The 21,017-nt window shown below is 47.7% G+C and overlaps 1 protein-coding gene across 23 annotated transcripts in view; it reads right to left on the bottom strand.

Moving 5' to 3' along the window:
- LOC118673634 (myomegalin-like) overlaps positions 1-21,017 on the bottom strand; it is a 141,694-nt gene that overhangs the window by 18,372 nt on the left and 102,305 nt on the right. For 17 of the 23 annotated variants that reach the window (XR_004973430.1, XR_004973431.1, XR_004973429.1 and 14 more), the window contains 11 exons: positions 19,267-19,355; positions 14,022-14,254; positions 11,325-11,760; positions 10,062-10,254; positions 8,863-8,979; positions 7,723-8,251; positions 6,632-6,867; positions 5,631-5,682; positions 4,294-4,517; positions 3,552-3,704; positions 900-1,085 (listed from right to left, as the gene is read on the bottom strand). Coding sequence is in view for 20 of the 23 variants with exons in the window: in XM_036344692.1 (XP_036200585.1) it covers positions 900-1,085; positions 3,552-3,704; positions 4,294-4,517; positions 5,631-5,682; positions 6,632-6,867; positions 7,723-8,251; positions 8,863-8,979; positions 10,062-10,254; positions 11,325-11,760; positions 14,022-14,254; positions 19,267-19,355 (2,448 nt within the window). In the remaining 3 variants the exon portion in view is untranslated. Of the gene's footprint in view, positions 1-899; positions 1,086-3,551; positions 3,705-4,293; positions 4,518-5,630; positions 5,683-6,631; positions 6,868-7,722; positions 8,252-8,862; positions 8,980-10,061; positions 10,255-11,324; positions 11,761-14,021; positions 14,255-17,406; positions 17,774-19,266; positions 19,356-21,017 lie in introns of those variants that run through there. The other 6 variants (XM_036344707.1, XM_036344706.1, XM_036344688.1 and 3 more) reach the window with 2 other exon arrangements.

Below are 21,017 nucleotides of genomic sequence, written 5' to 3'. Positions count from 1 at the left end.
AATGGAAAGGGGGAAAAGTAAGCTTGGGAACACTCTTGTCATTGGGGAATGGGACAGATTTGTTATCCATCAATTGTTGGTTCCAGAACTGCTACAGCAGTAAGTTCTAGGTCAGACACACCAGCACTTTCCAGTTTCAAGGAGCTTTCTAGTTGTTTTTTAAGCACTATTAGAGAGCAAATCCATCATGTGAGGTCCTTTTCTTATTTTTTCTAAGCTGTAAGTGATCACACACACACACAAAATTTTTATGATGGGGCATCTAGTCCATATATACAGCAAACACTTTTCTAAAAGATAACTACACAGTTGATGAGTTCTGTGAGTTAGAGGACTGAGTTCATAGCAGACATCCCTATGGTTCTGGGTCTCACTGCCCATGCGTCCCCTGTCCAGGGGCAGAAATGGACCTTGTGCAACAGGAAGGGGCCTGTCACCCCTTCTAATCCCTCTACCTCCACCTTGTAGCCCCCACCTGAGGGTGTAAGGATCTGAACTCGACTAAAGGCATCTCACAACAGGAGGGTGTATGACCACGGAAAGGAGCCCATGGAACGTGGCCATCTTTGTCAAAGCCACTTCACCTTGCACAGGCAAGTGTGTCAGCAGCGTGTCAGGCTTCGGCACACTTGGTGGGATTCCCCACTGGCAGCAATGGGAGAGCACCAGGACTAGGGCCTGGTGAGCTAGACGCCTGTTAACTGATGGGACACACACACCAGAAAGATAACAGAAAATACATTTCCAAAAAATGTTTAAAAAGCAAGCAGCGTTATCCCGCCATCGTCCCCTGGCCATGGGCGCCCCTCGGTGTTTAGAAAACTGCCATCAAACCAAAGCCATGCAGAGCGACACGGGTGGGGCCGCCATCCGCAGGCTCGCATGCAGGAAGTGCTCACTTTCTCCCAGCTGCTTCTGCAGCATCTGCAGCTCCTGCTGAGCCTCGGCCAAGGAGACCGCGGGCCTCTCACAGCAGCCCAGGAGGGGAGGGCCAGTGGGGCGGAAAGGCAGGAAGTTGGGTGGAGCTGAGGGCAATGGTGCCTGCGGGAGGCTAACCCGCGTGGGTATGGAGGAAAAATGAAGGCCTAGAAACAGAAGGTCAGGGAGAAAGCAGAGACATCGTTAGAGAGAAAGGAATGAGTGAAAGATTGAGAAGATGAAACTGTGCCCTGAGCAGATGTCTCCTTGGGGAGTGACTCTCATTCACGGTGGTGCTGCCTGGGACGGCTAAGAGTGGCCACGGCCACGGCCAAGGGTGAGCACTGCTCCCCAAGGCTGGTCTGGCTGACCGCCCCCTCCCCTGCCAGGGCCATCCTGCAGACATGGTCTATGTTCATCTTGAAAGCAACTGGCTACACAAGGCAACGGTACTACCGGTACTACCGTAAGCCAGGTGGCCATAGCCCCACCCAGCATCCTGGGCACTGTCACAGCTGGCGCCAGTCCTTCCCCTGTGACAAGACTCTCCCCACACCCTGAACTCCTTTTTCTGAAAGCATTAGGGCTCATCCTGGGGTGGTTCAGGCTGGACTAGGACTGTGGGGAAATTTGCATTATGAATGCATGCAATTCAAGACTAATGGAAACATTTCAGAATCCTACATCAACACGTTCCTTCACCGAGTGAAAAACAGGCCTCCGTGAAGTGACAGAGACACAGTGGCTCACACACCTGTCTGGGCATTTGCACCACTTGGGAAAAATTCTTAATACACACAGACTCTTGGGGCCCCACTGCAGACCCACTGAAACTCTGAGAATAGAGCTTGGAAATTTACTTTTAAACAAATCTTCATAGTAGTCACTATGCAGCTCATCTCAGACGGGTCATGAGGAGCCCTGGGAGGTTCTGAGGTTTGAATCTGTCTCCTCTTTCATAGAAACAGTCAGAGGGCCCTGGCCAGGTGGCTCAATTAGAGTGTTGTCCTGCACACCAAAAGGTATGGGTTCCGTCCCTGGTCAGGGCACATACCTAGGCTGCAGTACGGAAGGCAACCAGTCAATATTGTCTCTCACATCGATGTTTCTCTCCCTCCCCCCTCCCCCTCTAAAAACAATAAGCATATCCTCAGGTGAGGACTGAAAAACAAAACCAGGTATAGGGCAGGTAGCCCACAGAGGGAGCAGAAACCGAGGCTGACCGTGGAGAAGGTCTCACGTGGGAGAGATGTCTACCTTCTACATCACACCACTGCCCGACGCTGACCGGGACCAGAGCAGTCCTGCAAGGACACCGGGCTGCCAGTGACACCGCCCGGCTCCTTTGGGAAGCTTCTGACTTAAAGCCCTGGCCTTCCGCCGTTTGACCCCAAAGCCTTTCTGCAGATGTCTACAGGCTAGGAGAGCAGATTTCCCATGAGTCCCTGGTCCGGCTGCTGCTGTGACTGAGAAACCTGAGCCCAGCTCAGGAAGACTCGGCCACACCCTCTTCCTCAAGATTTTGGCTGACTTGTCCTCAGGAGAGATGGGGGCAACAGAAGGAAGCACTGTGCTTTCTGGGGGCACCTCTACACAAACCCAACCCCACCACAAACCACACTGAAGACAGCAGCGGGAGGGGAGGAGTGTCAGAGGCGAAGACTAGGTTTGCCTTTCCCTGCAGGGCTGGTGCAGGCCTGAGATTAACCAGTGCACCCCGGGCCACTGCGCTGAGGCAGGTAAACGAAACGTAACCCTCTGATTGGCCTCAGGATACACACCACGTACATCTCAAGGACTGCCGACCCACTCATAATCCTGATGATTTAATATAGCAGAATTTTGTCTGAGGATTCTGAGGCCTCCCCAGCTAGGAAGTGAGCAGCCCACGTACAGCAGAGGCTGCAGCACAGGTAAAACGGTAGTGTGTGCAAGGGGCAGATGTGACTTTCCTCTTGTGCTTTGACTACTATAATCCTGCAAGAGACACTGTGCCTCTTTGCTCCCCAGGGTGAAATGAGAGAAAGAAATGATATCTTTATTTAAAAATGATTACCCAGTCCTGTGCGGTGTTCTCAGTGGTTAGTGTGTCGGCCTGCACATCAAAGGGCAGCAGGTTTGATTTCCAGTCAAGGGCACATGCTGGGTTGCAGGTTCAACCCCCTGGCCCAGGTGCAGGGGCATGTGTGGGAGGCAACCAATCAGTGTGTATCTCTCACATTGATGTTTGTTTCCCTCTCTCTCCTCTCTCTCTCTCTCTCTCTCTCTCTCTCTCTCTCTCTCTCTCTCTCTCCCCTCCCCTATCCTCCCTCTCTTCCACTCTCTCTAAAAATCGATGGAAAAAATATCCTCATGTGAAGATTCATGAAAAATAAATAAAATAAGTGATTAGGCAACTATTGGTCAGAGTCTTTTGGTATGTAGCTCAAAGTCTGTTGTGAATGACTTATTTTTCTAAAATATTTCAAACAAAGAAAAGTCAGGCACAATTAGTGAATTAGGATGGTCTCTTGATTTTTCCCAGGATTTGATGCAAATAAGCCCCTAACAATGGAAACATCTGTCTCTGAAGAAAAGCCAAACAGGTAGCTGGGGGAGAGGAGACGAAGCCCTGCCCGCTGACCGCTGCATACCTGGACGGGCCTGGGCGGCCTCCTGCGGGGGATTCTGGGGAGCAGGCAGGCTGCTGGGGTTGCTGCTGGGCTCAGCCTTAACCCCCTGAGGCGCAGTGGTTGATGATGGTGTAGAAGACAGAACAGCAGAATGACTTGAGTGATGGATGGAATCTACAAAACCCATGAATGAAAGAAAATGTTTGATGATCTACAGAGAACTGGAGCGTGGCCTTAAATTTAACCAGGTACCAGGGCAGCTCCAAGCACAGGCACTGCGAGCAGGGGTCATTTCCTCTGTACAGAGAGCTCCTTGGGGAGGCAAGCCAGCACAGAGGTGATACCGGGGCCCAGAGCCCTGAAACCATGAAAATGGCATCTCCAATGACACCAGGCCGGACTGGCAGCACCTGTGGGACGCTGTTCGGGAGCTGCCACTGATGCGATTGCTGCAGGAAGGACCAGCGGCCCCACCTTGAAGGAGGCCAGAGTCTGTGCTCAGAGGCAGTAGGACAGAAACGCCGGCATGGCCTCATTCTCCCCTGTGGGTCGCTTGGGGTCTAACCTCATGCACATGCTGCCAGAGACCTGGTGCCACTGTAACTAGTAGAGTCAGGAGCAGAGCAAGGATCCTAACTCACTGGGCACTTGGTCCCAGAGCCGTGTTTAGCCTGATCCACACCAGGTGGATCTATGAGGCTGGGTTATGGAGGGCTCCTCTTGGCCTACATAAAGCTGGAACCATTCAGAAAGTGGTGGCTACCTGGGTGGCCTGGCGAAGTTTTCTTCTCTTCATAGTGTGTGTCCTCGCTGGCTACGTCCATGTCGGAGCAGGCTTCCAGTTCCTCGGACAGGAAGGAGGAGCTGCTGGGCGAGCGGGGGGAGTCAGACAGGGCGCGGCTGCTGGAGGGTGAGAGGGACCGGGCGTCCAGCTTGGCCTGCAGGACTTCAATCACTTTCTCCTTCTCCTGCAGCTCCCTGCGAAGCCTGGTGGGGGAGGGAGGACAGCAGGTGAAATCGAGGTCCCCAGACCAGCAGGTCCTGACTGGACCACATGGGAAAAGCCACAGAAGTCAAGGGAACATTCCTGCAGAGAATAATGGAAGTGACCCATCTCTGATTAGGGGTGGGGAGCAGGTGGGGCACAGAGGGAGGGTAAGCAATCGCTACCCAGGGCACTGGCCACACCATACGCTGAGGACTAGCGGGGACTGGGCCAGCCCTCTAAGGCACTACTGCCTAGAGTATGGTCCCCACTATGGCTGCAGCCTGAGAACTGTTGGCTACTTGTCTCCAACTAGACAGCACAGAATGGAAGGAAAGCATTGAGAACCATATGGCAGCTTGACCTCGCCTTAACATCCAGGAGCAATATAGATGAAACCATCTGCATGACTGAGGTACAGACCACCTGTGTGTCTGGGATTAGAAATGAAAATAAAGGCAAAAACAAAAGCACCCTGTCCTTCACCAGGGACATTTGGAGAAGCACCGTGCGGTCTAAAGCACACTCATGACACAAAGGGGCTCCAACTAGCAGCTACAACAAACTCTGAGCCCATGTGTCATTGTGCATGATAAGGCTATGTGCAGTGACTCACAGAAAGCTGGTGTCTGAGGCACCAAGCTTCCCAGGGACCCGCAATGTCTAGGCCTTTTTCACTAAGAACTGTAATATAATTCTTTTTTCCTAAGGAAATTGGGTGGCTAGGAACTAGCTGCCAAAACTCAACTGGGGGAGGAGGGGGAGAGTAAGCCAACTGGGCAAAAAGTACACCCTGGTCTTTAAACACACAGCAGGAAGCAGAGAAGACCCTGGGGGTGCAAAACCCCTAAAACATGGTTAGTATACTTTTAATCAGACTGACTCTAGGTTTCCAAGCCTGGAGAATAAATATGCAAATTTATTCTCCAACAGAATCATATCAAAAGAGAGTAAAGAATTAGGTTAAAGACAACAGTAAAGTGTTCCATGAATAAATGAATTAATTACAATCAACATTCCCTGCTCTACCCCCTCCCCCCCCGCCCCTCCACAATTTGTGAGCCATCCCTCAGGCCTCATTCCTGGTCCTTTTACCAGACCCCATGTGGCATTACCTGAGGGCCAGCGGCTCAAGTCCAGCTCGATCTTTCTCACTTTTATGATCCTCTGCAAACCAAATTCAGAAAAGAAACGGTAAAACAAACAGGTTCCACTTCACACATTACAAACACAGGGGCCTACTTGTGTACAAAACGATTACTCTGTGTGTGTCCAGGGTGTGTGGGAGCATCATTCTGGGAGGCCTCAGATTCCGTCTTTAGGGAAGGGACCCACCAGGTTTCCTGAGCTCACCGCAGACCTTCCCTGGTCTGGCAATCCCCACCATGACTTCCTCTGCCCTAAATCTACGCAAACAAGTGTAAAAGGCATGTGCCCAGCTTCCCTCTGGGACAATCCAGCCTCCACGCCTGCCACACACTGACTCCCCATTGTACGGCTTTCATGTAGAACCTACTATTGCTCTGAGATGACGAACAGCCCTGTCCCACTTCAGCACCTGCTATCGGACGTGGGGTGTTTGGCCCCAAAGACTGATTCTGCTGTACCCAGGACATTCTCTCTAAGCAAAGAGCTTCATTAATAACCAACTTTCCTAGCCCTTGCACTCTGGCCATCGGTGCCTACACCATGTCCAAAAGGGCATGGTGCTTTAGCTATATTTGAATGAGTTTTGTGTGCAATACCGTGCAATACATGAAGAAACACAGACACCAAAGAGATAAGTCATTTGCCCAAAGCAAGTTGATGGCAGCATCTAGGCCAGAGCTTGGGTCTTGAATTCTAAGTTCCAGGCTCTTTCCACTGTCATAAGGTCCTCTGAGCACCTCTCTTTCTTCCCCTCAGCACTGGATGGATGTAGCCTCCTTCCCAAAGGTCACATTCCATGAAGGATGACCTTTCTACAGTGGTAACCGTGGCCTCTCCAACCCTGTGTGTGCCTCTGCGGTGCCTCCCACCTTCTTGCTCTAAGAGGCCTGATCTTGTAATGGCCCCCAGGGAATGAAGTGGAGGCTGAGAGTGCTGAGCGTGTCCCACAGCCCTGTGGCCAACTTACTGGTGCTGAGTTTGCTGGTGAGTCGCTCTGTCAGCTGGCTTCCCTGGGCAAGTTGCTCCCGGAAGCTCTGCCCCAGGTAGTAGTCAATGTCATTGCTCCTGAGGAGGTCCTCAAAAGACTTGACTGTATCTTTTGCATGCTGGGTGAGGAGATAACAGATACCTCTCCCTTCTCGTATTTTCTGGCGTAGGTAGGATAGTTCTCGAGCCTGATCCTGAATCAGGGAATCATATTTCCTAATGCAGGGAAGAGAAGGAAAGAGTAAGAATGAAGAAGAGGGAATGATAAGTTATGGGGGCTTCCATGGAGATTTCTGTGAGCACTTCTCTAAGGATCTCCCCACCAAGTGGAATTCTGGCACATAAACCAAAGGACGTATTTAAGAGTAAATTCTGCTCTGAGAGACTATTGCATCAAACAATTTATGCCACTTTCTTCCACTGTTTTATATATGTTAGTCATATGGCCCAAAAATGAATCATAAGGCTCTAGCCGGTTTGGCTCAGTGGATAGAGCGTTGGCCTGTGGACTGAAGGGTCTGGGTTTGATTCCCATCAAGGGCACACATGCTGGGTTGCGAGCTTGATCCCCAGTTGGGGGCGTGCAGAAAGCAGCCAATTGATGATTCTCTCTTATCATTGATGTTTCTATCTCTCCCTCTCCCTTCCTCTCTGAAATCAATATATATATATATATATATATATATATATATATATATATATATATATATATATATATATATATTTTTTAAAGTAAGAAAACAGACTCAGAAAGACTAGATAGGTTACACAGCTAGCGAGTACCAGAGCCAGGATTCAAACCCAGGCAGCCTACCTTCAGTCTTACTATTACACTGTGCCCACTGTCACTTTCCTAATACATTCCCAGGAGGAAATCCCAGAGACCTGGTATTGCCCATTCGGGGCCGCCACCCAATGCCCTGGATGCCTCCCAGTCCTTTCTTCAGACTTGGTCGACCACTGAAATAAGTGCCCTTCTGGGTTTTCCCTTCCACCTGCCTGGCTACCCTACTGCAAGCACAAACTCCGCCATCCTCTATCTGGTAAGGGTCCGAGGAACGCCCTCCTTACCCAGGCCACGAGGCTGATCTCAGCTCCTCGGCCAGCTTCCCTTCCAGTCCGGACTTCGGGAGCTGGGCCTCCAGCTGGGACACCCTCTGAATCAGACTCTCCAGGTCCTTCTTAGCCTGAAGGCCTGGGGGGTAGAAAGCCCCAGTGCCATCAGACAGCCACCCCTCGTCCTCGTCAGTGACACTATGAGGTGAAGATCCCTCGAGGGTGCCAACAGCCTTTAGCTTGCGGGGTCTCTCCAGACTGGACGAGTAGTCGCTGGTGACGGAGAGAGACCGGACCCGGCTCTTGAGGTTTTGAATGATCTTGTTGGCGGTCTGTAGCTGGGCCTTCAGATCTTTGATGTCCTTCCGGAGGACAGAGATGTCTTCGGACTTTCCATATGCCTGGCACTCCTCCTGCTTCCCCAGCTGGCTCTCCAAGGGCTTCCTCTTATGGGGGCCGGCCAGGGTCGGGCCCAGTCGCTCCTGCTGAGAGCACAGCCCCTCCATGAGGACTGTTTCCCTGGGGCTGTCCTGCTCCTCGCACTCTGGGAAAAGACAAAGCCGCCTTCCTGAGTAAAGCTGGGCATGCTCCATAGCCTCGCCCTTCAGGGGAGGCAGTGTGGTCACAAGGGCAACGGTGAGAGTAACATTTGAGCAGCTCTTTATTCAGCCCTGGCATGGGACTAGCATTCAAATACAGTATTACTATCCTCACAACAGCCCTGCAAGTCAGGTGTGGCCTCCCTCTGTTTTACAAAGTGTTTTTTCTCTTCTTTTAGATTGCAAGTTGGTGGGTATCCCTAAAATCAAAGTCCTTTCATAGTAGAAATACAATTTTTTAACTTATGGTTTGCATATTCCCAAAAGCTCATTTGTCTTTTCATTACTAAGTAAGCCTTAGCATTTTTCCCTATACTAATCAGTTGGCTAGAACAGTGTTTTCTTTAAAGTAATATGCTGGAAACTATGTCTAGGAATTCAAACTCACGCTTGGCTTCATCTGGGGTAAGAGTTTTCACCCAAACTTCCTGTCCCTCTCTGGTCCTGTGTCCTCTTCAGTTTACAACACCCCCTCACCCCTCCTCCTCATCAGGTGTGGGACTGGCCAAAAGCACCCAGATGTGAAGGCTGAATGGGGAGGGAAGGTGAGCCTTACCTGGGCTGGTGCTCTCCTCCCGCTCAGCCTCATTCTCACTCCGGCCACAGGTCTCATAGCCCAGGTCCTGGAGGTCCACCTGAACCTGCTTGCTGTCCTGCTTCACCAGGGATTCACCTGTTTGAGAGACAGAAGGTATCTCACTTACTCGGTGGCACACACGCTGGCCCTTGGAGGCGGGAAGTCAGATCCAGAGTGGGATACACGCTTCTTTGGACTCATGGAGTGGAAGAGACCACCCTCTCCAGACAGCACGGCTTCCCTCCACCAGGGTGAGCCTGTGTTTGCCACTGATGATCTCCCCTACGTTGACCCAGACGTAGTTGGGACCAGACATCGTTAGACGGCAGATATTGCATACTCTCATCTCTAGAAACCCCAGTGAAACTAGCAAGTGCCTTAGCCACAGAAGCTCAGGAAATACCTGAATGACACTGAACTAACTTAGAATCCCAAGACATCTAGCTCTGCACTGTCCAATATGGTAGCTACTAGCCACATGTGACTATTTGGTGTTAAATTAGTTAAAGTTAAATAAAAGGTAAACTTTCCAAGATGAACTAGCCCCATTTCATGTGTTCAATACCCACATGTGATACAGACACAGAGCACTTCTGTCACTGCAGAAAGCACTGATTCTAGGCCAGGGATGGGCAAACTTTTTGACTCGAGGGCCACAAGGGGTTCTTAAACTGGACCGGAGGGCCGGAACAAAAGCATGGATGGAGTGTTTGTGTGAACTAATATAAATTCAAAGTAAACATCATTACATAAAAGGGTACGGTCTTTTTTTTCAATAGTTTTATTCATTTCAAACGGGCCGGAACCGGCCCGCGGGTCGTAGTTTGCCCACGGCTGTTCTAGACTAACAGTGATGATATATTTTGGAAGAATCGGACGTGGTGCCGAGGAACAGCAGAGAAACTATCAGTATGTGCTGAGTGAGGTAAGGCCGTGTGCTGAACACATCAGAGGTCATCAAACCCAGCTGTTGGTCCACTGCCTCCCTCACTGCAAACTGCTTTATCCATCCCTTCTTCTCTGCCACCTGCAAATTAAAGTTAAATATCCTCCTCCACGAGGCTAGGACCATGGTCAGGGGTAAGTCTGTTTCAAGGTTGGGGAAGACGTGAAGTCCGCAAGGCATGTGGCTTCTCAGGGGGAAGACAGACGCTTGGTGGCGGGAACACAGGACTTACTGAGCATGAGCCTGAACTTCTCCAGCTGACTGGCCTGGGCTGACACAGTGGCTTCTGCTACCAGCAGCTTCTCCTGCAGATCCTGATAGCGCTGCCTGCACTGCGCCAGCTGGGAGCGCAGGTGCTGGGTGGGTCTTGGGAGGCTCAATTCCGACGGTGGCCCGGGGTCACGGGCTTGGGACTGGTCATCCAGCTGTGAAGAGAAGCCAGCACAGGGCGGCAGTGAAGGGATCGGGGCAATCTGAGGTCAGTCCCGCAGCAAGGCCCACTTCTCCTCTGAGCCCCATGGACTTTACTCATGTGTCTGCCACAGCCCTGCTCATGCCATTTGGCAGCATCTTGCTTTCCAGATGGAGCCTGGGGAGCTGGGATAATGTTTTATTCACTTCAGGATCTACAGCACACGGCACGGAGCCAACCGAGTCTTCGGAGGAGCCCTCAGTAAATGTTTGTTCAACGGCTGGAAAGAGAAGTGGCAGAAACCTCCACTCATCTGCCCCTGCATTCCTGCCTCGGTTGTCCTTTCTGAATCCTCAGGGTTCTCCATTTTTTCTTCATCCTCAGCACAGCCCCGCCCCTTTAAAAGGAGCCTGCTAACCCCTCTGAGACCCAGCCACAGACCCCCAGGAGGAGCTGTGATGAAAATGGCAGGGGCGGGCGGTGACGGGAAGTGGAGGAGGGGATGGGGGGATAAATGGTGATGGACAGAGACTTGACTTGGGCTGGTGATCACACAATGCAGTGTACAGATGATGTGTTGTGGAATTGTGCATCTGAAACCTGTATAGTTTTGTTAACCAGAGTTACCCTAATAAATTCAATAATAAGGGAGAGAGGAAATGGCAGTGATAAGGAAAAGATGTCATTACACACCGCCTATCTGGGCTGCCTTACAGCCCTGTGCACCCCTACACTGCCTCCTATTGCAGTGAGCTGCTTCTGTCCAGCTCTCCCTCCATACTGAGTACCTCGAGCACAGAGACCAGGTCGTGTTGCCTGCTGCCAATACCTAGTATGTTACTAGAAAATTAAGCACTCAAGATACATTTCTGGGAAATTAATTACTTGAGAAATATTTATGGCATATTGTTGCAAAAGCCTTCCTAAGCCTGAATGTGTGAGAATATTATGACCACTGCCTGTGGTGCAAAGGTGCCCTTCCCTTAGTCCCTCTGGACCCACAAGGCAGAGCTGCTTAAGGAAGAAACTGACATCTCCAGCCCTTCTCCAAAGGCCTTTCATTCCATCTAATCCCACACTTACTTGGTGGGCATCCACTGCAAGGGCAGCCCCAAGGTCAAGGCTCTGGGGTCTGGGGCAGGGCCTCCCGGTCACGTCCTCCTCTTCTTGGCCTTGGTGCTTCCCAGGAGAACACACTGGCTCTGTGTTCATTCTGTTGATCTCCTTGGCCAGGTGCACAAGGAGCTCTGGACTCAGCTTGCTATTCCCTTCCCTGCTGCTCAGCACCAGCTGTTCCTTGAGGAGGTTGATGATGCTGTGGGCATTCTTCAGTTTTCTCTGGAGCTTTCTGAACTCAGCCTGAAGGCTCTTCTCATTCAGACCCCCTTTGGCCACGACCGTCTCCACCATCGCCTCGCCCTTCTCCTTGTCCTCCTCCATCTCCCATCCATCAGACATTGCTTCTCCCATCTGCTCTTTCAGCTCTGCGTTCTCAAGGCAAAGGCTCAGCATGGTGTTTCTGCAGGGAACATACACCATCAGGGGCCAAGTCTGGTCTTGGCCCGAGTTCCTGAAATCCCCCTTACCCACATCTCAGTCCATTATAGACTCAGAGACACCCCAGAGCATGAAGTAACCTCTGAGACCTATAACAACACTCTTATTCTATAGACAAGAAAACCAAAGCTCAGGAAGAGTCAGAGACTTGCCCACACCCTCATTAAAAATTTTGGACTTAAGCACCTGGCTTTGTTGTCTTTACCCGGCCACATAGCCTCATGTTCTAATTTTTAATGGCCCCTGGAATACACCATTAAGAAAAAAACATAAAGACCTAGCCTGGGACACATTTATTATTATGCATTCTACAGTTCTCTTAATTAGCATCAGTCAGTTTTCAACTACTGGATGAGAAATTGGAACCTAGGAACATGGCAGAAATAAATAATGCAAATCAGAACTTCAAACACACTATGGAATTAATTGCTTCATGACTCCTGTGATAGGAGACCATCTTCATGAGAGCAGATGTCTGTTCTGTTCGCTCCGTGCCCCCAGAGCCTCCACATTAAACATTCGCATTTGCAGAAGAAATAAAATGGACTCAACAAATAATTTTCACCAAGACATTCTATCTAGATCCACCTTTTCCTCCCACCAAATCCTTTAGTAGGGTTGGTGGAAGCAATAAAAAGCCTAGCTTTAACAAGGTAATTCACTTAAATAGGCAATTCACTTAACCTCTCTGAGCCTCCGTCTTCTTTTATATAAAACTAGAGGCCCGGTGCACGAAATTTGTGCACAGGTAGGGTCCCTAGGCCGGCCAGCGATCAGGGCCAATCGGGGCCTTCCTTCCCCAGCTGCCAGCTGCCAGCTGGATCTTTCCTTCATTCCACGCCGCCCCCTGGTGGTCAGCGCACATCATAATGAGTGGTCAAACTCCCGGTCTCTCAGTCGAACTCCCAAGGGGAAACTTTGCATATTAGCCTTTTATATATATAGATAAGGATCGCAGCAGTGACCTAGTGGAGTTCTTGGATGCTTCAATGAAATTACATATGTGTGTGGTTAGCTGAGGGTCTGCCGTGGACAAGTCATCTAATTCTGCTGTACAGCTGCAGCCCTGCAAAGACTAACATCAGAATCCTATGAAGTGCTTTAGGGCTGAGGCCTAGGAATTTACATTTCTACTTAAGTTCCACAGGTGCTTCTTACGTGTTCTAAATTGGGAACTGCTGGGTATAAGAGGCAAAGAAAATAAGTAATTCACAACTTGAAGCATCACCAGCTGGCTATGCTTCTAGATTGAATTTCTCAGAATCCTGAAGTCTTGGAACCAACAGAAGAGCTTGTCTAATATGAATTAAGGAAGAAAATGCTTTAGGACATGGACTCAGATACACTGTCTATGAGAGTGTTTCCTCAATGGAGACAAAGGGAGCTGTAATTTACCAAAATGGAGGTGTAAGAAGGAGATAAAGGGCATGTGTATGGTATAGAAAAGAATATTTAATATTCTAACTTTATGCTTTGGGGGAAAATCCTATTGTTTTCACAATAATGAAAGCAAAGCTCAACAAAATCATCTCAAGAGATAGGCTAAGAATTTCATAAATTCTATCTGCTACAATATCAGCCAATCTTAAAGTTGGGTGGAGAGTTAAACAAATCAGAGTATCAGGTCAGTAACTCTGTGAGGGGAAAGGAAAATAATCCACAAAAATATGTACATATGGTTTGATTGTAGGTTCAACTGTAGGGTCAAAAGAGATACACTGTTCTTACCTATGACAGCTCAACTAAGTTTACATATAACAGAGTTTAAGTAAAACATATATATATGTATATATTAATATATTTTATTGATTTCAGAGAGCAAGGGAGAGGGAGGAAGAGATAGAAACATCAGTGATGAGAATCATTGATCGGCTGCCTCCCGCACAACCCCTACTGGGGATCGAGCCTGCAACCCAGGCATGTGCCCCTGACTGGAACTGAACCTGGGATGCTTCTGTCCTCAGGCTGACACTCTATCTACAGAGCCAAACCAGCTAGGGCAGTAAAACATATTTTAACAAGTAGAATCAAGGGAAGAAATCACCATTATCCAGTATTATGCACTTTTCTCTAAAGGACTTGTAGAAACATAAACGCATGGAGCCTGGGATGGGGACCAAGAAGCCCCATGGCAGGGGCAGATTCCTTGGCTGCAGCAAGGCAAGTCCCTGGGTTATGGTGGCCTCTCCATTGGCAGGCTCCCTGGTCTGGGGGTTGTCCTACCTGATGTGGGCCACAGAGGAGAATCCTGCTTCCTCAATTTGAGCCTTCAGCTCCTTCAGTTCCCCCTCGGCTTTCCTCTTCTCCTCGAGGTGCTGGTGGACCTCAGCTCTCAGGCGGAGCATTTCCTCCTGAAGACTCCTGTTACTCCCCCCTCCTGTCGGGGACGGAGAGCAGAGAGACATGTTCTGGCTCTCCACAGCTGCCAGACTCTTCTCCAAAGCCACTTTGATGAGCTGAAAGAAAATCATGATTTAAAGAAGTCAGGCCATTAAAGAGGATCCAAGAGGAACATCAGATCTCAAGGGCAGCCTCGAATGGGAACAAAAAAAGGCAGACCTAAAGTGAGCACCCTCCAAGGTCTTCCTCAGCCAGAAGGGCCCTGGAGACTGGTTTGGGTGGGGAGGGCACACCCAGGGAGCAGGGAGAATTGTTGCCATGGGCAGGAAGAGGAGATCCCAGAGGTGGGTGAGAAAAACAAAAACACAAAAGCATATAATAAATAAATAAAAATTCGAACAAATAAGGTTTAAATAGGACTGGAAAGTATGTGTGCTGTGATTTTCCTCCTGAGGAGGCTAAGTCCCCTGAATCTTCCCACAAGGCAAGAAGTTTCATCAGCTCCATGACCCTGGAGTCTGTGACTGGGAAGATCAAGGCTCGAGACACCAGCGCTCAAATCCTCAGACTGTGCCTGTAACTCAGACTCCAAAGAGGATGATCAAGATGGAGGGCTCAGGGTGCTGGCCAGTCAGGAGTCAGTGACAGAATCAGAATGTGGATGGGGCTGCAGGTAAGATACAACAAGCTGAGTTTCACTGGCTGCTGGAGAACCACACCCCACAAGTACTGAGAAGCTACAGTGAGGCCACCTGCCAGCAGCTAAGTTCACTTGTTGGTTAATCACCCTTGTGCTGATGCTGCGGGTGAAACTCTCTCTGCAAATCTAAGCGGAAACAACTTCCCAACTCCCCATCTCCCCTTTCTTTTAGGATACTCTTGACATTACTCCTCAATGTTTCAACTAAAGTGGATTGGATGGTTTTCCCTCAAATGAGAATTTTTAACTTTTAGACTTCCTTAATTTTCATCTTGGGCTCCTCTCCAGTTTCCCCCCATGCATTTAAAAGTGTAGAAAACAAATTTGAGTATGATAATCAACTTAGTTTATGACTAATTATTTTAGTACAAGAATTTGCCTGGAGGTCCAGTCTTAATCATATATCTCAATATCGTCTTGACTTCTGTTTCCTCTCAATTTTGACCTCCCAATTTCCCACCTCTCCCCATAGCTATTTTTCGGTCATGTTATTTGTCATCTTGTATCTCTATAAATATGACTTGTCTCTATAAATTGTACTTGTCACTTATAACTTCATTCTGGCTGTACAAAATCATTTCCCAATGATCAAAGTCATTAATATATTTATGTGCATAACCATATAGTGGCCATATAGTGGGGTTGTGATTGGGGATACGTTGCAGAATTAATTAAATGCTTTATTCCTTCATTCAGGTCACAGATATGTTGAACAGAACAGAGTCCAGAGGAGTGTAAATAGATTGATGATCGATAGAGCTGCTCGGCTTGGCACAAAGCCATTGACCTTTGCTTTTGACTCCATGACAGAGCATAGTTAAGTTAGGCTGCAGGTATGTGGTGGGGTTGACTCATGATATATATGTGCAATGGTGATTAGGAGCATAGCAGTTGGGATTGTGAAGAGATGTACATCCATGTCAAAGATGAAAGAGATGAGCAAAAACACAATTGCTCATTTCCTAGGCATCCAATCCCCCCTGGGATTGTGAGCCTGAGATTTGTGAAGTTCTGGGATGTCTGACTCTATGCCTCTGCTGCCAAACTGGGTGAGACTGGTGGCCACCCCTGCATGTGCCACAAGGCACCTGGGACAAAATAAAGGAAGGGGGACTGGATAAAACCACGTTTGAAAGTTTATAACCTCAGCCCTCATTCAAACTATGTGATATCTTTTTATGTCAACTCTTTGCAACTAACTGAATGTTGCATCAGCTTTTAATATGGGTGAAACATTTGTTTTCTTTCTTTTTAATTGATTTCAGAGAGGAAGGGAGAGGGAGAGAGAGGTAGAATCATCAATGATGAGAATCATTGATCGGCTGCCTCCTGCACGCCCCCTACTGGGGATCAAGCCCATGATACAGGCATGTGCCCTTGACCAGAACTGAACCCAGGACCCTTCAGTCCACAGGCCAGAGCTCTACCCGCCGAGCCAAACAAGCTAGGGCAACATTTGTTCTTTTCTAAACCTTAAAGGTTCCTTCTGCTTAAAAATCATGTCTGACTTTAATGATAGCCACCTATTTGTTAATGTACCTTCTGGATGTATATACTTTTCTATTGATTTAAATATACCCATTTTATTTAAATACAAAATTAAGACCCATGGCATATTAACACTAAAAGGGACCATAAAGTCCATCTGGTCTAATTTCCCACTATAAAATGAGAAAAGAGAGATCTGATTTGTTCCCAGGATGATCTGGGTTTCATATTTTCAGGTCAAAGGGAGCTTACTTTGGCTAATTTGTCTTTAAATTTTAAATACAAATGCATGAAAGTTAATATTTCCTCCCTCCCCCAATAAAACCCCAAGTATGTGTGGTGGTAGTATAAATCTTTTAAGTCTATTGTTAATTGTATCTCTTATAGCTTTTTTTCTCTCACCCCCCTCCCCCCATTTTCTAATTCATCTGTTCTATTACGTCAGGGTATAACTCAACTTTTTTGTGTGCTGGATTTCCATTAATCCCATGCAGGTCTACATGCAGCTCTGATCTCTTGTTTGAAGAGAGTTGTGTTGCTTTTACCTTATTGCTTTACATCTTTCATAATGTAAACCAGTTCTCTGATAGCATTAGGGGCATTAAAACTATTCTTTTCTCAAGTTCATCACACTAAGTCTACTCATTTTTCTCTCCTTTGATTTTAATCTTGATTCTTGATTAACTTTTTTCCATTGCAAAAGTTCAAAGAAGAAAGATAATAATTGATTATGCTAGTTTCTTTCCCAGGAATTTCCTAGGTATTTATTATAGATTTTACATTTGATTGAGACTGGAAATTACCACCATGGCTGGACCTGAGACTTCCTGAGGTGGGTGAGTTCATACTGGATAAAGCTACTTGCTGTAGCCTAAAGGTGGTTCTTGCCTTGGAAGAAACACAAAGTTGGGTGTGTTTGTTAGGGGACTTGTGTGTATGCCTGAGGTAGGAAGGAAGCTTTGTGTCGAGAACAAAGCCAACCTTCTAAGGACACAACTAAAAGAAGCTCAGAACCTAATCTCAACAGACTATTTCCCTGGATACAAGCAAACACATTTTGAGAATCTGGACACAAAACAGTTATGGCAAAACAAGCTTTATTTAATTTGTGGCAGAAGAGTCACACCCTCAAGCTCCAGAAAAGTTGAAGTAAATTGACAATGATTTCACACACCTCTTACCCAAAACTGAAGATTAGAGTTTCAAGAAAAGGTGATGGAAAGCAAAATGGTGCTGACGCAAGATATCCTTCATCCAATAGGTATATACTTTGTCAATCATGAGTCAAGCCCCAATCCAAAGATTTTTTAACCCATAATTTATTATCTCCTATGCCAAGTAATATGGAAGATGTTGCAAGAAAAATACAAATGCCCCAGTGTAAAGGTTTACTTCAGGGTTGAACTGACCTTCTCAAAATGCGCTCTGGTCACTGTCTCCATGCAGACTATAGGAAAGAAGGTTAAGGAAGAAATGACTTTACTAAACAGTTTGCCTATAACTGAGAATGAAGGACTTCTCAGAACCTGGCTCTTGTCTTATGTGTCTCTTGTTCATTTATTCTAAAGTCAATCCTTCCCACAGTAGCAATAACCTGCTGACATCCCAATATGTCTTAGTGTGGACATTTGGTCATCCTGAAGATCTCTCTCGCTCACCCAGAGTCCTCAGTGAAATCAGGAAGTGAAAGGCAGAGGGACCAGTGCAAAGGGGCTGTGGGGTACATAAGTAAAGTTACAAGCATTGGCTAGGAGGACTCAGAAGAAGCTGTTAAAGTAAAATGGTAAGTAGAGCTCATGCAGAAACTCAAGGGGAAAGTAAGGGTCAGGTATGTCTAGAGCAATAAAGAGAGGATCTTGATAGAAGGTAAATAATCTGTGTTGAGGACTGGAGATATTCCAGACAACTACTCATGTCAAGAACCAAAGACTGTGCCAAATCCTGCGAGAGTTGGGGAATGTTCCCTTGGGCTCTTCTTGTTGGTTTATTAGATGTCTCCTCTTTTTCTTGTGCAGATGTACAGGCAGACTCAGAAAGCCTCATTTCCCCTATAGTTTTCCTAATACCCCCAAGAAAGTTATCACTGGAAATACCCAGCTGCTTCTGCAAGAAGGACAGATACCAAAAATCCACTTTCTCCTTAGGTCACAGGCATGGTCCATGTAGGAGATGTGATGGCTAAATGTCACTGGGCAAGGTGGAGACACAAAGGAGTACCAGTGAGTGTTAGGGATCACTACTGGTGACTTAATCTCTGAGGTCCAGGCCATTAAATTCTTGAGCTTGAGAATATGCTGGTTATTTCATCATTGATGGTTGATGAGAACAGTGTTTCATCCTTGGGTTTCAAGTTCAGGTTTGACAGGGGCTTGCTCTTGAAGTGCCATCTCTTGGTCACTGATGTGCCGTGACCTGGATGGTTTGTCAGATTTCCCAACAAAGTTCTCTTTTGTATGATGAGATTTCATTGAGAATGATTCAATCCTCTTAGACTTTCTCAAAGAGTGCTCTCCCAAAGCAGGTCGCAGGCCCTGCCACCTCCCCAAGTAGCCCTTCTTTGACTCTCTGTCTTCAGTGGTGTGTTTCAGTTACAAAAGGCCAAGAGGAAAAGTGTCTGTGGTCTTGTTATAAGTAAAAATTCTCCTGGAGCTACAGCTATAGATGGTACATAGGGACAAAGGCTGGTGAAGGGGCAGAGAGAGCAGGGGTACGAGACAGAAGGAGTAAAAACAAAAGAGTGTATTGGAGAGAAAAAATGGAGTGAAGATAGAGGTTGGCAAAGTAGCTGGGAAGCTCAGGGAGGGCAGGGAGAAGACTGGGAAATGGTTTATATAAAAAGATAGCTTCTCACTCTCGGTCCACAAGAGCTGCAGGAAAGCACCAGACCCCAAAGAGTTACGAGTCTTCCACCCTGGGACCCAGAACCTGACTCAGACTTACTTGCTGGTGGCTGTTGTGTGCAGCCTCCTCCTCAATGCTGTCAGTGAACTCGGTGCTCGCATCTTCGGTGTCATCCCCTGCAGCTGCACCTGGAAATAAGTCCAAAAGAGAAAGGTGATTCCCTTCACAGGTGGCTTCCAGACGGCAGCTAAAATGTCACTCCTTTTGCCATCTGCCTCTGATTTCTTCCCTTCCCCATATGCATGGGTCCCTAGCCAGCAGGGCTGACAGGAAAGGCAGAACCAACGTGCCAAATCTGTAGAAAAGCCTTCTCACTGTATCACTGGTATTTTCTTACTAACATTCAAGCTTATGCCTCAAAACATAAGCTGGCTTTGATTGCACAGACCTGTACCTAAGGAGCCCACTGTCAGGGTGGTTACCCTTTCACTTATTTCCAGAAAGTCTGAATTACAACCTCTCCCCACCCCCTGCCCCAGTTCTGCCTCTGATTGGCTATGTAACAAGTTTTTCTTCTGTAACATGGGCCCAGCATGACTACCCTTTTCCCCACCACTGAGTGTGGACAGGGTCCCTGATTTTCTGGGGACTAGGGCAGTCCTGCTCCTCTCATACTTTTCCATCACTGGGATCAGCTGTGCATGGCGTGACAATCTCTCTGAGGAAGCCTCCTCTAGGGGCCCTGTGTCCTACAGAAGCTCAGGTCTAGTCAAGGCCCAAGGCACAAGTATTTCTTAATTCTTTAACACCCCCATCCCATGTCTCAGACTCTTGCTCAATGCCAACATCCATTGCCTGAAGGGTTCTTGCACTGCTTTTTCCAAATGGGATTTAATCCATATTTTCATTCCCCAAAGATGGACATGGTTCCCTAGGGCACAAGCATCTATGCCCTGAACTAAGGGACAAGGAGCTGCAGTTGGTGGTCTGGGCAAAGGTCTAGAGCTGTGCTGAGCAACAGACTTTCTGCAACTCTATGCACTGCCCAACACGGTAGACACTGGTCAGATGTGAGTGGCTACTGAGCACTGGAAATATGGCTAGGGTGACTGAGGAACTGAAATTTTAATTTAAAATAGCTTAACTTAAATTAAAATTCAAACATGTAGCTAGTGGCTGTCACATTGGACAGTACAAACCTAGGACATTTCTTCCTCTTCACATGTTAGAATAAGACTGTCTATCCATCCAATTTCAGATTAAGGCCTATGACCCACATTACAGATTTCTTCCGAAAAGTGTAGGAATTTATAGTGGTTAATTCATTTGAACACCAAAGAAAATCTACCTTGACTCTCTCTGGGTCTTACAGAACCTGCCCAAGTTAGAGAACCTAGAGATCTAGTTGTGACCCTGACTTTGGCAACCAACCTGGTTAAAACTCTTCTGACCTCTAAGTAGTAACCTGGACCTCGAAGAGATTAGGTGGCGTATCCAAGGTTCTGACAAGACAAGTGTCTGAACTTTATGAGGCAGCTCACTGTTCCTTCTAATTGCAAGTCAGATCTGTACCTTTGTTTCTTCAAGAGTCAAGACCCAAGACCCTGCTTCTGAGCTCAGACATCCCTGGATGAAAGGCCTTGCGTGAATAACGAGCATTCAGTACCATCTGCAGAGGAGGTGAATGGGGAGGGTCACGCTCGCATTCCATCCGGCATCTGCAAGTTCGTGCCAGATGTTTGCAATGGTCTGGGCCAATCTCATTAAAGTACAAAAAGGTAGTAGGCATGTTGTTCTAACAGCTTCATCTTAGGATTCACTCACTGATCTTCACTGTGAATGTTGTGTTA

The sequence above is a fragment of the Myotis myotis genome, unplaced genomic scaffold (assembly GCF_014108235.1).
Source record: "Myotis myotis isolate mMyoMyo1 unplaced genomic scaffold, mMyoMyo1.p scaffold_m19_p_18, whole genome shotgun sequence".
NCBI lineage: Eukaryota > Metazoa > Chordata > Mammalia > Chiroptera > Vespertilionidae > Myotis > Myotis myotis.
This window is presented reverse-complemented; position numbering and strand designations above follow the sequence as displayed.